The sequence below is a fragment of the Pongo abelii genome, chromosome 13 (assembly GCF_028885655.2).
Source record: "Pongo abelii isolate AG06213 chromosome 13, NHGRI_mPonAbe1-v2.0_pri, whole genome shotgun sequence".
Lineage (NCBI taxonomy): Eukaryota > Metazoa > Chordata > Mammalia > Primates > Hominidae > Pongo > Pongo abelii.
This window is the reverse complement of record NC_071998.2, coordinates 73,421,134-73,440,349: the sequence shown is the minus strand read 5'-3', so window position 1 is coordinate 73,440,349 and position 19,216 is coordinate 73,421,134. Positions and strand designations below refer to the sequence as shown.

At 39.9% G+C, this 19,216-nt stretch overlaps 1 protein-coding gene across 1 annotated transcript in view; it reads left to right on the top strand.

The window, feature by feature from the left end:
- Positions 1–5,398, top strand: part of RASEF (RAS and EF-hand domain containing) — a 77,698-nt gene extending 72,300 nt beyond the window's left edge. Inside the window, exon 17 of the mRNA XM_002819899.6 lies at positions 2,187–5,398. Within this exon, the coding sequence (XP_002819945.4) occupies positions 2,187–2,292 (106 nt within the window). The 3' untranslated portion in view covers positions 2,293–5,398. The remainder of the gene's footprint in view (positions 1–2,186) is intronic.
- Positions 5,399–19,216: the final 13,818 nt, after the last annotated feature.

The window sequence follows — 19,216 nt, the reverse complement described above, 5'->3', positions numbered from 1 at the left end:
TTTTCTGTTCTTTCAAAAGGTCTCTCCGATGTCAAAAGTCTCTATGAAGCCCCATCTCCGTGAAGCCCACAACACATCTGTGGGCACAGAGTGCATCTGTGGTAGCTGCTGTCTCAGGACCATGAAATTATTTATTTAGACATCTGACTCTCCCTTAAAGCTCACTAGCTGAAGGTCCCAGAGCCTGGCATAAGTTGGGCATTTATTCAATGACAGAATGACCAAGATTTTGCATTTGGAAGTTGTGTTACTCTTCCGTTGTCCTTGTGACGAACTCCCACAGATGTAGAGGCTTAAATAACGCAAATTTATTATCTGAAAATTTTGGAGGTCAGAAGCCTGAAATGAGTCTTCCCGGGTGTTAGGGTTTGAATTGTGTCTCCTCTTTCTTCTCCTGAGTCTCTGTTGCCTCATCTGTGGGGTGAGGATAGTACTACTCACCCATCTCCTGTTGGGTGTGTGTGTTTGGGGTATATATCAAATATGAAAAACATGTATATTGCATTTACCAGCTGTCCTATAGCTAGAATGAGTTTATTTTTTTCCCTGCTGAGATGTCTTCTTTCCAATTCACAGTGCAGTGGATTTCGAAAGGTAGGATTTATCAGCACCTTCTGCCGCTAAGCTGGCCAGTTTGGTAGCCACTAGCCACTCACAATGTGGCTAATCCAATTCAGATGTGCTGTATGCATTCAATATAGACTGGATTTTGAAGGCCTGCCTTCTACACATTATCTCATTAATAGTGTTTTTATTGACCACATGCCGAAATGACAATATTTTTGCTACACTGGGTTAAATAAAATATATTAATACAATTAATTTTACCTATTTCTTTTTACCTTTTAAAAATATGGCTACTAAATAATTCAAACTGACATGTATGGATCCCATTGTATTTCTGTTGAGCAGTGTGGCTCTGCTGGAGACACACAGATTCCCAGTAGTTTCAGTTAAGTGCTTCATCATAAACCATCCCAAAACTTAGTTGCCCAAAACAACAACCAATTTTTATTTCTCACAATTGGCAGAGGTGGCTGGATGTCAGCCGGAAAGTTTCTCGACTGCTTTTGCGTGAGTATCTCCTATGTTTGCAGTCAGATGGCCCCCGGGGCTGTGGCTCGGGCTGGATGTCAACCACCAGGGTGCTTCTCGTGGCTTCATTCCACATGGCATCTCAGTCCCCAGGGCCACTCTGGTGGCCTCTCTCCATTGAGGAACCCTGGACTCCTTGAACCCTGGACTTCAAAAGGGGTAGAGATTGATGCAGCCCTGCGTTATAAACACTTGGGCCTAGAAGCCACAGAATACCATTTCCTCTATATTCTATTGGTCAAAGCAGGTAGAGAACCAGCTCTGACCAAGAGGGTAGGGAATCAAACCTTCACCTCTTGATGGGAGAGGCATCAGGCACTGACAAGGAAGGGCAGAATTATTTGGGGCCATCTTGGGGAGGCACTCATCTCACCCGCAGAGATAGCCATTCAGCTTGTCTAAGGTGAGACTTCTGGTCTTCATATTTCACAAGCGTCCCCAGTGGCTACACCTGGAAGGATGCTTCCCTAGGGGGTTTTCATAAGATCTTGGAGAGTAAGACATTTTTTCGTGAGTCTTGCCTCTAGCAGTTAATACTGGAAGAAGCTTACGATGACAGAAAGGGATGATGGTAAATCCATTGTTACCTCCATGATCATGTACAATTAAAGGATGGTTATAAAATCACCATTGCTTTTGTTAAGCTCAGCAACCATTACATGAAGCTGGAAACCAGGTTCCAGAGTGTTAAGGAGCAAGCTGTGTGTATCGCAGGTTCTGCAGCATCCTGAAACCTCAGGAGAGAGTGAGAGGAGAAGGGTGTGTGTGTGTGTGTGGCCTGGTACTCAGAAAACAGGTGCTGGAGCCAGCCTGTGTGGTTTGAATCCCACTTCTGTAGTCATGTGACCTAAGGGAACTGTCTTAACCTCTTTTTGCCCTCATTTCCTCACATACAAAATGGGGCACAGCAAATTTATATGGTTCTTATGAAGATTAAGTCAAGACCTATAAAGCATTAAAACAATGTCTAGAAGGCCATGCAGACACTCAGCATGGCTATTTTTATTTCTACAGAACCATCTGTGGCTTAGTTTTTATACCTCAGTAATCCTCTCTCTCTCTCTCTCTGTCTCTCTCTATCTCTCTCTCAGAGAAGTGAAAAAGAGAACTGACAAGGATGACAGCAGATCCATTACCAATCTAACCGGGACCAATTCCAAAAAGTCACCACAGATGAAGAATTGTTGTAATGGCTAAATCCCAAACATCCTTGGCCTGTGAAGTCTTCATTTCCAGAATACTGAATTTGTGTGACTTATTTGGCTCTTAACAGAGTGGCACATCCTACTGACACTGTCCTATGGAGAGTTACAGTGCAGGAAACCTGAACCCTGCTCTCAGGTCCCTCTGGAACTTTGGCTCTTCTTTGTTTTGTCTCAGTGAGTGATTTGGGCCCTCTGGCTAAATAGACTAGTCATGTCCTTACAGGTCTTAAAAGATAACATGTAAATGTTTTTAAAATGGTAAAAAAAAAAAAAAAAAAGAAAGAAAGAAATCACATGCTCAGATCAAAGCTGTAGAGGAAACTGACATAATTTAGATTCATGTGGTAGCTGAATTAGGTTACCCACAAAGTCAGCATTTAAATATTTGATACTAAAGTTCTAGTAAGAAGGGATTCTCATCCTAGCTTTGCTGTTAACTGGCCTTGTGACCTTGGACATGTCACAAGCCCGTGTCGGATCTGTTTCTTCATCTGTAAAATGCACAGCTTGCCCTCAAAGGCCTTGCAGCCCTTGGCACCTCAGATTCTGTGGGAAGCAGTAGGAAGGAGAGTGTGGTGGCCCACAGTTAATAATAGAACTATGGTTATTCCTGCTTTTTAATATTGGAGTATTGATTTTTCTCACTTCTGAAATAAGGACAGAATTTGATTAAAAAATGGAAACAGAAATATCTATTTTTTTATGTATAAAGAAACATGTTTGAGACAAAAACAGTTGTATATAAAAGAGGATATTTCATAATCTCAGAATAGTTCCAAAGCTCACTGCTTAAATTTGGTGTTAAAAATTCTAATGAAAACATGTAAAGCCACATACTACTGAAAGCACAATGCGCAGGAAAGTTGGCACTCTTCACTTAAGGGAGTGGTTGCCAGGGGCTGAGAAAGGGAGGACAGGGAGTGACTGCTAATGGGTATGTGGTTTCTTTGGGCGATGATGAGAATGTTCTGGAATTGGAATAGTGGTGATAGTTGTATAACTGTTTGAATATACTAGGAACCACTGAATTGTATACTTTGAAAGGGTGAATTTTATGGTTGTGAATTATCTCACTAAAAAAATACTAGTACTTAGAGTGATTTAACATTTTGCAAAATTTTCATTTTCGTATGCCTGCTGATTTCAAACCTTCCCATGGTTTAGAAGCATAACCTCTAATGTAATGCAAGTCCCCTAACTCCCTAGTTGCTAACATTAACTTCCTTAAGTAATAATCAATGAAAGAAATACTATGCATGGTTTTGAAATAATGTCCTTAAAAGAGGAATCACCATTAGGAAAGGTGAGTCAGGGTCCTTTGTTTAATGTGACTAGTGGCTCATCATCACCAGTGACCTGGTTGGGCCTACTCTCCTTCCAGAACCTGCATTGCTTCCCAGACCTCCCCACTGAGATGCCTCTAAGAGCCAAAGGAGTCAACACCTGAGCCTAGGGTGGGGCTACAACAAAAGATTCTAATTTACCTTGCTTCATCTAGGTCCAGGCCCCAAGTAGCTTGCTGAAGGAACTTAAAAAATAGCTGTTAGTTATTGTATTATATAAGCTAAAAACATTTATTTTTGTTGAATCAAAACAATTCCATGTAGCAATCTTTTTTCTGTTCACGGTGTTTGTGATAGAACCTTAAATTCCGCAAGCGTCAGTTTTTTGAAAAAATGGGAATTGACCAGATAGTTACAGGCAAAGATTATAAATAGCTACAACATCATTTAACTTTTATAAACATGCCTTCTCCCTATTGAAGACATCTGATATTTTTGCTGGAAAGTTGGATCTATCCTCAGTAACTCTACCATGAATTCCTGTTTCCTGGTTCCAGAAAAAGAAAAGATTACATTTCTGATCGTAAAGAATGTCTTGCATATGGGAAATTTTTCAAAATAAGGGGTTTATTATTTATGTGGCATTGCGTTTTGCCATGGCTGTTTGTCTTAGTGGCATCTTTTGATGAGATTGGATCTGATATATATAGATGCTGATATATGGGACACATGTTTAGGTTTTGGTGCAGTTGCACAAAATTGTGTTAGTTTATATGTTACTGTGTTGCCTTTATTTATTCTCTCCAAAGTGTCTCTTTATATTTGTTTTACAATCTGTAAAAGAGTATACCATAATACAGAAGTATTTTCATAGTCTTTACCTCTGGATTGTCCTGTCAGTATACCCACGTTGATGAGATTACACCGGTGCCTTTGATGGTCAACCAATCATCTTTAACTATTTGAGCCCTGATAAATATTTTGGTAACATAATCCAAATTAAAGACTTAGAGCTCTGGTTAGCAATCATGTTTAAAGAGAAGCTTCTTAAAGCTCTGTATGCTGCAATGCTGGGAGATTCATGATTATTACCAACGTTTTGATTTCATGAAGGTGTTCTCAAATTTAAAGCACATTTTCAGTAAGAACAAAAATATTTAACGTTTTTATCTTAGGCTTAACTTGATACATTTGCGTATTACTATGGAAGTTATTCACCTTGTCCCTGTTTTTCTTTAAGAGATTTTAAAATCACAGTTATACTACAGTCCTTTTTTAAATGTATCCTGATACATTGTAAAATATTTTAATTTCATTGTGGAAAATAATGTTGGGTAAGGAGATATTTTTCACTGTTAACTTTTAGCCCATGCATTTTCATAATTTATTTTTTTCACTTGCTGCTTTATATGACATATGTGACATTTGATTATTTAATACTTGATGTGATCTGCATAAACCCAAGTTGCACAACCCTCCTGCTGAAGGTAAAATTGAGGTTAAAGATAAAGATTTATTTTCATATTTGTACAGTGATCGGCTTCAGAGTGATGGTTTTTGTGGGCTTTTATTGTATGTGTGTGTAAGAAATTTCATATGTATATATTAAGTAGGCCTCTGAGTATTGAATAATTGTTTTATGATTTTGATTTATATGGTTTACATTTTCATTGTGTGGGCCATATTTCGTTTATACTGTTTATTTCTCTTCAAACCATTAATAATTATACCATAAAGTGTAATTTTTATAGCAATGCAAATGTCTAAGGAACTACAAATATTTTCTACATTGTAAATTCAATAAAGCTTGCTTCCTTTGGCCTTTTGAGTGTTTCCTTCAGCTTTACTGCAGATATCCCTGACGTAATTTTAATTCTAGGATGTGTCTGCCTGAAACCATACCTATAAAACATTTGTCTTTTCTGGCCATGGCATGCTGAATGTTGGGAGAGAAGAATGCACACCTGGTATTCAGTGCTGTGGCGCAGACAAGTCATCCTGGCCAACAGGGCAGCAGGTAGACCAGCTTGGGACAGGACAGCCAGGAATAGTGAGGCCTCTGTAGAAGAATGTCAGTGTTCTGGCCATCCGCATGTCCTCTGAGGAGTTAGACCTTTTCTCTGATTCTCACCCCTTTCTTTCTATCCCCACATTTCCATGCACCCCAGTAGGCTGAGGCTACCTGCCCTCACTCCTGTAGTACCTTTTAAAATGTGTCAGCATTCTTCTTGTCCTTTTACTTATTACATAGACAGATGCCCCATGCCCTTAGCCACTTTGTCTACTGCCACCTCTCTTCTGTTGTATGCAGTGCTTGATACTTTAATTGTCCTAATTGTTGAATGGATGGTCAAGGAATTAACTGGTTAAATAAGGTAGGCTTTGCAAAGAGTGTCTGCCAACACCCCCCACCACCAACACACACACATAGACACACATACACACACATACATGATGATGGTGGACAATATAAGTAAGAGGCAGTATAATGTCCATGGGTATGAGCTCTGAGGCCAGCCTGCCTGGTTTGAACCTGGCCTCAGATGTAGTAGGGTAACTATGAGAAAGAGACTTAACCTCTGTGTATCCCATCTTCTTTATTTGTAAAATAAGAATGGTAACAGTACCTTTCTTGTGGAGTTGTTCTGAGAACTAAATGAGTTAATGTATGTAAAGGGCTTGAATCATGCCTGACACTTTGATTGCCCTCAATTAAAAAAACAAAACATTTTGCAGCACCATTGGCTCCATCGGTCTTATTTAAGACCCTGGGTATGGCCACCAATGAATAACAGAACTCCAAGAGTATGCCAGGTCACATGGGGGATAGAACATTTTAGAGGATTCTCTTTGACATAAGTTCATTGACTACCTTTCATGTACATTCTTGGTGTTTCAGTGGACACAAAGTTGGGGTATCATATAGGATAGGTTATTGTGTAGGGTGGATTAACAGAGGAGGAAACAATTGAGGAGAGAGAAATAAGGGTCTGAAAGTTAGAATGGAAAAGTGTGAATGGAATCATGAGTAGGGTAAGATCTCCATTTACTAATGGCTGCTAGGATCAAGTAGTGGAAGGAATGAGGAAAATATTGGAGCCTGACTGGGATTTTGAATCTAAATGATAGCAAAAGTGGTAGTGGGATAATGGAATTCTCTAACTAAATGGAAACCAAACTTTATAATATGACTAATAGCTTGTTGAAAAAGAAAGATTGCCCATAGATACATCCCCAAATCCACACGATGGGAATGAATCCCCAGGAAAGCATATCATTTTGCAAGATTTAAAATAAAAAGAACAACTTTTCTTTCCATATATCAGCATTAAAATATGTTTCCATAGCTGAAAATGGAGAAAAAGATAAAAATACTTCAACTTGATATTACAGGGTAAGATAAATTTTCATATGCAAAATTCTAGGAATAACCATTTTCTTTATTTTTATCTGCAATTTTTTTTTTGCATCCACGTGTAAGATTTATTTGTGAGTTTATACTAATTTTTTGTAGAGGTGGGAATTTAGTTGTAAGTCCCTTTAACTTGTGATCTGTCTGGCTGGTAGTTCATGAGCCACATTTCACAGCATTTGACTTAAGATTTACGGAGTTCCTCATTGTCCTTCGGATCTTGGCTTTCTGAATATCTTTATAAGTCCAAGTTTTCCTGCACGTTTTCCCATTGCTGGGCAATGGAGTAGAACTTGAGAGCTGGATAATTACCTTTTCAAAGAGAGTCTTATGAGTAGTTCCCGTTTGATTTTAGGGGTAAAATTTATGTTATTTAATTTGCCACAAATCTCTTCTTGCTCAATCATTTTAGAAATGGCTGTTTTACCCTTTAGATAAAATCTAAAATCTTCTTAACATGATGTCGAAGGCTCTCTGTGATCTGGTTCCTGCCTGTTCACTCACCAAGTCAGTCAATATTTACTGAGCCCCACTGTGTCCTGAGTACTATTCTAGACAGTGGGGATACACAGTGGATAAGACAGACTGTCGAAGAGATTACATTCTGTTGGGGGTTGACATCAAACTCGTAAACAAAAGGAAGATCCACATTCTGCCTCCCACATTTCTTCATCCTGAAGTCTACAGTGGGGCATAGGAAACTGTTCCTTAGACACTCCATGCTCTCTCACCTCCAGCCGTTTACTTAGGCTTTGCTTTCTGCTTGGAATACCATTGTCCACTCGAGTTTCCCTACCCAACTTCTGTACATCCTGCACACTTCAATTCAGAGATCACTTCCAGCAGCTGTGTCCTACCCCAAAGTCTGAGCCAGATCCTCTCCTCTGTGCATATCTGCCCTGGTGCCCATCACAGCACTTTTTTAGACTGGGTTGTCATGATCACTTCTCTTGTGTGCCTGGCATGTCCAGTGATTCCAGCCTCCTTTTACACTTTATTGAGTGGGGGGGGGTAAACTTTCTCCTCCATGGATGCGCACTTCAGCAGGCTCATGACTTTTCTGATTCCTCTAGATCGGGGTTTTAAGATTACTGTGCCACAGACCTCTTTGAAGCCCAGGAACCTCTCAGAATCATGTTTTTGAATGAATAAAATAAAATAAAGTATTTTAAAGAAAACCAATGATATTGAAAAACTGTTTCCAAAATACTTTTTGAAATTTGTGATACTAGCAGGATTACTGCTGCTTTAATGGCACATGAAACTACAAGATCTGGTGATAGGTCTTAAAACCACCATGATTTTGACTTAGGGATGAAGGTAAACAGTATTTCAAGACATCTACAAGACTTACGTGAACTATAAATATCTGTGATTTCTCTTGGTGACACTCACAGGTGCTGATAATACTACCAAGGTTTAGTTGCCAGACTTTCATATTAAATCAAATGTTAAGTTTAAGTTAGAGTTTAGTGAAAATAAACGTGTAATTTTTTTTGTATTATTTAAGATTGAAATAGGGATTTCTATCTACAGACCCAATGAGGTGGTTCATGGTCAGGATCCTTGCTCTGGGTTAAAAACATATACTATGTTTAAGTTGCAAACATATATATTCAGATGAGAATTCCCATGTAGTAATCAAAATGCCAAGCCCAACTTGGTGGTGCCAAGTCTTCTCCCTCCTCTGGCTCAGGTCTGCTTCAGCCTGGAAGCTCGCTGTGGGAAGGGAGGCTGGGTCCTCCTGCTTTGTCCTCCTCACTCCACCCCAATCTCTGTTTACTGATACACTCCCCTCGAGGCTCCAAGCAAGGGGAGTATGGTGCTAACACCATGGGAGATAACTGTCACAGAAGAAAAAGAATGCATGTGGCCACAACTCTTGCCTACCAGGAGTATTGAAGCTCAAGTAAAATATGGCCCTTGCAGGAATGTGTTTCAGCCCACCTCCTGCCTTGTTACTGCCTGGAAACCACTCTGGTTTAATTAGCCCTTTTAGAGCCATAGACACTGACTGAGGAAGCAAGAAAAGGTAAAAGCAAAACTAAAACATACAAATCCAACAGCAAAACATCCACAGAGTAGCAAACTGTACATAAGATTGAGGGTAATTTGATTAAGAATCAGAAATATTGAATGCTTTCTAGGGTGACATAGCATATCATTTCTCTCCTCCCTAAAATCCCATTAATAATAGAGTCAAAGGGACTTTTAAATCTATCAACAAGAACAGAAGACAATACCATCAAAATTGTGAAGCTGGAAAGCAGATGGATAATTGAATATTGAGATAATTGAGTTCCAAGTTAACAGACCCAAGAAAGCTGAATCCTAGGTCAGTCCTGGGGGAGAGTTGTGAACAATTCAGATATACCTCCGGGATTTCTCAGAAGACTCAGGAAGTGATAGAAGTAGGTACTCAAATGGTGCTGTGAGGCAAAGTGGTGTGAATGCAGTCTGAGAAGCAGCTCTGTTCTTACAGATTATTCTCCCATGCTACACCATTATTACCCTGTGCAGAGTTTGGTGATGTGTTTTCTTGAGTGAGAAAAACAGAGGGCTTCTAGAGTGAGGGATGCCACTGGGTGCAGTCGAATGTGTTGGTGCTGTTCAAAATTTGGCGGAATTGATGACATCATCTGTTCTGAGTGCCAAATGCTAAATGCTAATACTACTCCTCACTCAGCTTTCAGAACACTGATCCTTTATCCTCCAGAGATTGAGAGACTTTTCTCCGAAGGGCTGACCTAACAAGAAGAAAGCCCTAAAGATATTGACATCAGGTATGTTTACAACAAATGGCTCCCCTGATCACCCTACAGTAAAGTTCAAAGTTGACAAGTTCTTCCCCACATTCAGAACTTTAAATCAGGGTTTTAGCTCCCCTGAGCAATCCAAGGATCGCTGGGTATTTGTGGAAAGCCTCTTAACATGGAAAATGCAGACCAAAACAAACAAAACAGAAAAATATCAGCACAGGGAAACAGAACGTATGCAGAGAGGAAAAAAAAAAATCTATCAATGTATTCAGAGAGATAGATGTAACTATTGCAGCCATGAAACAAGAACAAGGTATTACCAATAAGGACATTCTTAGAGCTAAAATAAGCTTTTAGAAATTAAAAACATGATAGAAGTTACAACAACAACAACTAAATAAACTTTGGAAGAAAAATTTGGGGCGTCTTGCAGAAAGAAGAGCACAAAGAAAGAGAAGACAGGAGAGGAAGGATGTCCAATGTCCAAAAACAGTTGTTCCAGAAGGATACAATGGAGAAAATAGGATGGCATAATCATAAATTATCCAAGACAAAATATCCAGAACTAAAGAGTGTGAGTTGTTACATTGAAACAGCCTACCTAGAACCCAGGAGAATGGATGGAAATAGAGTATACTGTCATTAGAGCCCTATGTCTGGAGAAAAATATTCTCCAAGTTTCCAGAAAAAAAAGGAAAACAAATTAGAAAACAGGAATCAGAATGGTTGTATAGATCTCAACAGAAACACAGAAAGCAAGAAGACAGTGAAGCAATGCCTTCCAATTTCTGAAGGAAAATTGTTTCCAACCTGTAATTCTACACCCAGCCAAAATATTAATAAAATGTGAATAATAATGACATTTTCAAGATATTTAAAGTCTCAAAAAACCTGATCTCTCCTACACTGTATGAGAGGACTTCAAAAAGTTTCTGGAGGCCAGGCACAGTGACTCACACCTGTAATCCCAGCACTCTGGGAGACCAAAGCAGGTGGATCACCTGAGGTCAGGAGTTTGACACCAGCCTGGCCAATATGGTGAAACCCCGTCTCTACTAAAAATACAAGAATTAGCCAGGCATGGTAGTGGGTGCCTGTAACCCCAGCTCCTTGGGAGGCTGAGACAGGAGAATCACTTGAACCCGGGAGGCGGAGGTTGCAGTGAGCCGAGATAGTGCCACTGCTGTCCAGCCTGGGCAACAAAGAGTGAAACTACATCTCAAAAAAAAAAATAGAATTGAAATATAAAAATTAAAAATATAAACTTCAGTTTTCAACATAAGCTCCATCAAGCTCAAGACTTTGGTAAGCAATGATACCAGCCATTAGGCATCCCTAAAGAACCGAGGGTCCTGGGAATTTAAGTATGTCAATGCAGTCTTTTTTACATGATGCTGCATTCTGGTTTTATCTGTCCCAAGAGAAAGTGTTTGGCCATGGAGAGAAAGAAAGAGAAAAGAGAACTGGAAGGGAAGGAAGGAAGAGGGAAAGGAGGGAAGGAGGGAAGGGAGGGAGGAAAAAGGAAAGGGAGGAGGAGAAGAAGGGAAAGAAAAGAAAGGAATAAAAGAATCACAAAGTGGCACACTCTCCCTGCCTATGTTGCTGGTGGATGTCCAGTGCTCACCTCACACTTGCCTTCCAAGGTTGCCCATCTCTGGTGCGCCCTGTTTCCAAAAACGAACCCATCGGTTTTCAACTGATACACCCAGAGGGTCTCTTACAAACTCTTAGGAAGCTAAAATCAGGAATTAGGAAGAAATAAGGAAGAAATTAGGAAGAAATAAAATTAGGAAGAAATAAGGAATAAAGGAAATAAATTCTCAGGAAATAAGGAAATAAAGGAAAAAATGAGGAAAACAGTGAAGGAAAGAAGAAAGGAAGGGAGGGAGGGAAGAGGAAGACTAATGTTCTATGGAATGCAATTTGTAAACTTTCTTGGCTGGGCATGGTGGCTCACACCTGTAATCCCAGCACTTTGGGAGGCAGAGGTGGGTGGATCACCTGAGGTCAGGAGTTCGAGACCAGCCTGGCCAACATGATGAAACCCTGTCTCTACTAAAAATACAAAAAATTAGCCAGGCGTGGTGGTGGATGCCTGTAATCACAGCTACTTGGGAGGCTGAGGCAGGAAAATCACTTGAACCTCGCAGTTAGCGGAACCTTGCAGTGAGTCGAGATCATGCCATTGTACTCCAGACTGGGTGACAGAGTGAGACTCTGTCTCGAAAACAAAAACAAAAAAAGAAAAAAGGAAAACTTTCTGTAACATATATTTGCATTTTATTAAAACACTTTTATGTCACTTGCCTGGGTTTTTAATAACTATAGGCAAATGAGTCTTCACCATATTTTAAATTTACTGATTAATAAGAAATTAGATGACTCAGATGATCAGACCCTGTGGTAGACATTTGCCACTTTTTTTTTTTTTAACTGGCATCTGGACACCCTTTTCTTTAAGGGGAGTCTCTCACTCTGTGAATATTAGTGGGAAGCAGAACTCTACATATCACTAGAAAAGCTGAAAGGAAAGAGCACTGCCTCTCTCTGTCTCCTGAACCTGGGGTTTAGGTGTGTAACCTAGACTTAGCACAGACCATGCTTGCGCCCAGCACCCAGCTCTAAAGGAGCAATGCAGACTTGAAGGGCAGGTGTTGGATCACTCACATCATGGTACTGTAGTGGCAGGCCAGCATGGGGAACATCCTGACTGGATGAACTAGGGAGGTGGAGGCTGCAGTGAGCCCAGATCATATATAGTATATATATATATATATAGTGTGTGTGTGTGTGTGTGTGTGTGTGTGTATATATATATATACACAATTCATATATACAATTCATCCATTAATCTATCAAAAAGCCAAAAAAATTAGTCTGTTATATAGGTCTTGTTTTTCTGCTTGATCTGTATTACTTTCCTGTTGTTGCTCTAATGAGTCCTCACAAACTTCATGACCTAAAACAATGCAAGTTCCTAAGGCCAGAAATACAAAAGTGGGTCTTATGAGCTAAAATCAAGGTGTCAACAGAATGGCCTTCCTTCTAGAGGCTCTAGGGGAGAATCCCTTCCTTGTCTTTACCAGCTACTAGAGGCCACCTGCAATCCTTGGCTTATGGCCCCTTCCAGCCATGGCATCATTCCAGTTTCAGCTTCTGTCCTCAGATCTCCTTAGACTCTGACACTCCTGCCTCCTTCTTTCCCTAACAAGGACCCTTGTGACTGAATTGAGATTGCCTGAATAATCCAGGAGAGTCTTTCCATCTTAAGATCCTAAATTACATCTGCAACGTCCCTTTTGACAGTAAGGTAACATATTCAGAGTTTCTGTGGATTTGTACTTTGGGGATCAATTATTCTGTTTATTGCAACATCTGCAATAATTATATATGATTATCTTTTTATTTTCACAATTTCCATGTTACTAAGTGACATACCTTCTTTAAAGGAAGAAGTTTTATTCCTTAATATTTTTCTTTTTAACCTTCTAATGAGGTGTGTTGGTGATTTTTAAAAATTCCTAAATGTCCTTTGAGAGCAGTAAGTGAGCAACTTGTCATTTCAAACATTAAATTTATGTAAATGACCACAACTTGACTTGGCCAACTAAACATTTATACAGCACTGATTAGGAAGAGAAGTCTTTGAACTGCTGGAGAGAAAATAAAACAAAGAAGGTATACTTCTTATTCTTGAAGAACATATTGGTTAGCTCACAAGATCATAGAAAAGGCTATCTTCTCATCAACTGGAGAAAATGGAAGCAGTAGTAAATTCCAGTTGTTTAGCAGTAGGAGAATGTGGGTTCCCACAGGATTTCCCCACCAGCCACTGGTTTGTCTACTTTGTACTTCTTATTGTTTTAGAAGCTGTTCAAATAGCTATAAACATATATGGCCTTTTGAGAAGTTTATAACTCCTGAGATTTTAGACTCAATGAAATGTCAATGGGAGTACTGATCAAGCACACAGAAGAATTATTAACATACATGGAGGCATAATACAACTGACTGTGTGCTGATGGTCTATTGTAAAGGATGCTAGAAATCCACCCATAGAGTATCAATCAGACTTGTGCTTAGCTCATATTCTGGAAGGCACAGATAAGATATCCATTTCTTATTGTAGACAGGAAAGCTAGTATTTCCCAAGTGTTGACTGTGTCCTACAAGCTTTTGACATGTTTTCTCATGTTATGCTTGCAGTAACTCCTGTTTTAACAGATAAGGAAATAGGCTTAGCCAAGTTGAGTGGCTTAGCAAAGTTAATTAAGGGCCAACATGACAGAGCTAGGACTCAAACCTAGGTCTGGTGGAATCTTTGCACTACAGTACCCTGCCTCAGCCAATGCATGTCTTAAAGATCACCCAGCCATGAACAAGAATGAGATCATGTCCTTTGCAGGGCCATGGATGAAGCTGGAAGCCATCATCCTCAGCAAACTAACACAAGAACAGAAAACCAAACACTGCATGCTCTCAGTCATAAGTGGGAGCTGAACAATGAGAACACATGGACACAGGGAGGGGAAAAACACACGACCAGGCCTGTCGGGAGGTGGTGGAGTTGGGGGGAGAGCATTAGGATAAATAGCTAATGCATGCAGTGCTTAATACCTAGGTGATGGGTTGATAGTTGCAGCAAAACACCATGGCACACAGTTACCTATGTAACAAACTTGCATATCCTGCACAGTATCCCGGAACTTAAAATAAAATAAAATTTAAAAAATAAATAAATAAAAATAAAAGTTAAACAAAAAATAGATCACCCAGACTTTTAAGTCATAATGCTCTTGGAGAAGAAAATGCCTCATGACTTAATGATTATAATGTGTGTTAAAAAAAAAAAAACCCAGGAAACATCCTCCCTTTCTACTGTCCGAACTCACCAGGATGAAGGGCTTGGAAGGAGGGGATGACACTGTAAGGTGGCTAATGTTATGTTTCAAATTCAAGGCGACCGTCTCAATGGTCTTTTCCTTGGGGTGGATCAGGACTCTTGCAGTTCTTGTTTTAGAAAGACTATAGTTTCTATAGGGTCTTTTTTCCGATTAGTGTTGGCTATTGGAAGCTCTGTAGTTCTCCTAAGAACTAATTCTTGATTTCCTAATTCAGTGGCAGTGCTGGGAGCAGAGACAGGGAGAAACTTTGTCATCTCCATAGATTCAGTCCATGAGCAGACTCTCAGGATAGAGTTATCAAGCACTAGTGCTGAGAATGAGTTTGGAGATTACCCACACACACTTGTTTTAATTGGTGAAGTAGCTGGTAATCAGGGGTAGCCCGTGGTTGTCACTGTGGTTTCAGAACTGGACCCAGGACCCAGGCCTCCTGTCTTCAGACTGATAGTTCAAGACGCCATACTTCCTCTTGCTTTGCAGCAACAAGAACCGACAGTGTGGGGTTGCTTTCCTCCACTCTTTCTTTTTTTGTTTTGTTTTTTCTCTCTTTTTCCTTCCTTCTATTCTTCCATCCTTCCTTCTTTGTATTTTTTTCTTTCTTTTTGGTGGGTACAGAGGGATATAGGGCTAAGCTTCAAGTCACAGAAGGGAAGAAGAACTAGATGCATAAGACTTGATTACTAGTGATTCTCTTAAGCATAGAAATAAAATTATTTCCCTCATTAACAAACAAGTAAACAAGATCCTAACCTAAGCTACTAATGGCATTTAATGCACAGCACTGACTATCAGGTAATTTTCTTTTTAAAAAGAACCCTAATAGGCATAAAGATAGGAAATTAATCACTAGACTTAGGGGGAAAGACTTGTTCATGTGAGACAGTTTTACAAAGGAATACAAATCACATAATGACTCATCAGAACATAAACTCAGGAAACTTAGCTGAGATGGCTATTTTTCTCTTTATAGAATATTTTAAATATTATGAAAAATCACCTTCCTTCCTTCCCTCCCTCCCTCCCTTCTTCCTTCCTTTCTTCCTTCTTTCCCTCCTTCCCTCCCTCCTTCCCGGTTTTCCTCCTTTCTTCTGTGAAGTATGTACTTATTTACTCATTTTTTCATTAAGGCACTGTTGCAAATTGAATTGTATTTCCTAAAATACATGCCAAAACCTAAATTCCGGTAGCAGTGAATATGACCTAATTTGGAAGCAAGGTTTTTGAAGATGTCCTCAAAATACAATGAGGTCATATTTGACTAGGGTGGGCCCTAACGCTATGTGACTGGTGTCCATACATGAAGAGGGAAAAACATGTAGAGGCACACACAGGGAGGACATCATGTGACAGACTGGAGTGATGTGTCTTCAAGACAAGAAATGCCAAGGGCTGCCAGCAACACCAACAGCCAAGAGAAAGGGATCAAACGAATTCTCCCCTGGAGCCTTCAGGGAAGCCTGGCCCTGCCAACACCTTGATTTTAAACTTCTGATTTACAGAACTGGGAAAGGATCAATTTCTGTTGCTTCAAGTGTGTGTGTGTGTGTGTGTGTGTGTGTGTGTGTGTGTGTGTGTAGTAAGGAGGAGAGGACCAAACAGATGAACAAGACACAGCTGCTGCCCTCTAGGATCTCACAGTCTAGCAGTAACGTTAAGAGCCTTTGTGATCGCTCCACTTTACCCACAGGTGTCTCCACTTTCAGAAAAGCAGTCAAGGGCAGGTGGCCTCTATGGCTATATACACCTGTTACACTTTCAATGAGGAAACTGATTGCAGGAAAAACTGCAAGGAAAGGAAATGTTAATAATCTTTACAGTTTACAGTAGGTAGAAATTGAGATTGGCATTGGAGAACTGAAGGCCACATTTTTTAATTATTTAAGGAATTACGAAAATACTTAGGGTTCTGTTTTGAGTTGTTTCGGGATCCTTAACCGAGATGAAGAAAACTGAAGAAATCAGGAAAAGGTAAGAAAGTTCTGTCTGAACATACGTTTAGGGAAAAACGGGGTGCAGAGAGCATAAGCTCCTTACAGCCCTGGATCATACGCTATTTCTTCAGCATCCACCCTTCCTGGCTTCTTTCATGTACTTTACATATTCAGGTTGGGTTGAATTAAGGTGTAGTCATTTCCCCGGATCTTATTTTACACAGGAGAGCTGAGCTGGTGAAGGGAGATGGGGAACCACAGTGGCCTCACCTTTTGTGCCAGTGAACGTACTCATGTGGGTCTCATCCTCTAAATTCAAGGTCAGACCATTTCCTTTATGAACTTTAGAGGAGATGAAAAAGAAGAAGATGGAGAAAGGAGAGTGGAAGTCTGGGGAGAGTGGAAGAGCAAGGAGCAGCAAGAGCAGGATGAGGAGATGGTTGGAACCCAATCAGATGGTGGTGGCCAGCCCGCTTCAGCCTAGTGGACACTTGGAGGTGGGCTCACACCTCGATAGAGCCCAATCTGAATGCTTTCCAACCTCTTCTTTGTAAAATAACTAGGGGTGGCTGCAATTTTAAAAGTAGCTGCCCACCAACTGGTAATGTCAAATTTAGCAATCCTCAATTCTGAAGAGGTTTATATGTCTGATGGAAAGAGACGAGTAGACAAACAGGAGGCAACATGACACAGCATGAGGCACCCAAGAGCTGCATCAGGGATATGTCTAGATCAGTGTTTCTCAAGTTTTAAAATTTTTTCCCACAAAAAAGTCTTTTTAGGCATATTTTCCTAATTGCCCTCTGCCCAGGAAATGTTAATGCCACAGATATATTACATAGATGTTTATGAACTGTGCATATAGCTGTGTTTTATACATTTAAAAAGTAAGGTTCCTCTCACCCTCCCCCCGAGAAACAATTCTCCCCTCTTGGGGACAATATCACCCCCCCCCTTGAGAATTCATGTCTAGATGACTTTTAAGACCTAGGAATTGCCAAGTTGGAACAGAGGTCATTGTACCCAATATTGTATACAGATGGGCTTAGGAATCTAACAGACCTGGCCTTGAATTCCACTTCTGCCACTTCCTAATTCTGTGGCCTTGGGCAACTTACAAACATATCTTGAGTTTTAGTTTCCATATCTCTCTTATCTATATTAAAGACTATTTAGATTAAAAAGAAAGTTAAGTGTTTTGCACATTGCTCGACACCTGGCCGATGATTAAAGTGGATGTTCTTTCTAGTTATTTGCCAGGCTGTTTTCCCCACTCCCTGCATAGAATACTAAATGAACACCAAATGAAGTGAAGTATGTGCTAGTTAGGTTAAGGAGTGATACAAATGTGAGCAACAATTTGCAGAGATTTGTTTTTTCTTCTTAAAGAATCTCACCGATAAAGAGCATGACAACTTTATTCTGTAAAGGGATTTGCTCACCTGGGAGCCTTGGGACATTGGGAAGCTCTGTCTCTGCTTCCTCTCACCAGCCTGTCCTTACTCTGGAGAGGAGGCTGCAGAATACTTCAAAATGTTAAAAACAAAGAAACGACACTCAGATGAACTGTAGTCTAGAAGAAAATTAGTTTCTCTTCAGTTGTGTTTCCTTAGCCTAAGGTGACTCTGTACATGGGTAATGGGAAAAAGCAAAAAAAAAAGAGAAAAGAAAAAAGAGTGATTGAGGAACAGTTCTAAAGAGATGAACAAAAGCAGAAAAGTGCTTCCTTCACAGTGCTGGTGGTGTCTAGGAAGGAGCTTAAGGTGGTAGTCATTTTCTAAATGAGGTGTTTAAATATATCAGCTCTCAATTTCTAGGAGATGGGGTAATAATGCATTTGGATAATTCAGGACGCTTGCTTTTGTTTTACCCATTAGACATCAGAATTTTTGCCATATTACAGTCTTAAAAGTCTGAGACCTGAAAGGACTTTAAGGTAACAACTACAGTTTTTTTGATAAATTAGTTGAGAAAACTGAGACCCCACCAAAAAGGTTAAGTTATTTACTCAAGGTCACATGGCTTGTGAGTAGCAGACTGATGTACATACCAGGTTTTCTGATCCCAGATCCACTGGATTTTTGGTTCCAAGGTAGCAGTTAGTAAAACTAGGACTCGGAAAAAGCACAGTGTGGAGTCCAGTTGACTGGGACATGGATATAGCTCTTCCCCTTATCAGAAAGGCAGCTTTAGAAAAATCATTTAATCAGGTTTGTTTCTGATAAGTAACAGCATTGTGGAACAGCAAAATTCTACCTGAGGAGCAAATACATCTGCACATTGTAGGTGCTTCATCAATGAGACAGTATCTCAAACTTCAAACCCAGGTCTCTTGGTTCCCGGAATATTGGCCCCTTTGATTAGAGGCCTCTCAAATGGGTCCTAATAAATTTTCATCTGTGTCAATTTTTATCATAAGAAGTTTGTCAATATCATACATTATAAGAAAAATGCATATTAAAACCATAATGATATATCACTTTTCCTAATGATTAACTTGGCAATTGCAAAAAGTTTGATAGTAAATTTTGTTGGGAAGTATTTGGGGGAAACAGGCACATGCGTAGTTTATAGTATTAACTGATATCACCCATTCGGGGGGTAATTTGGCAATATCTATCACAATT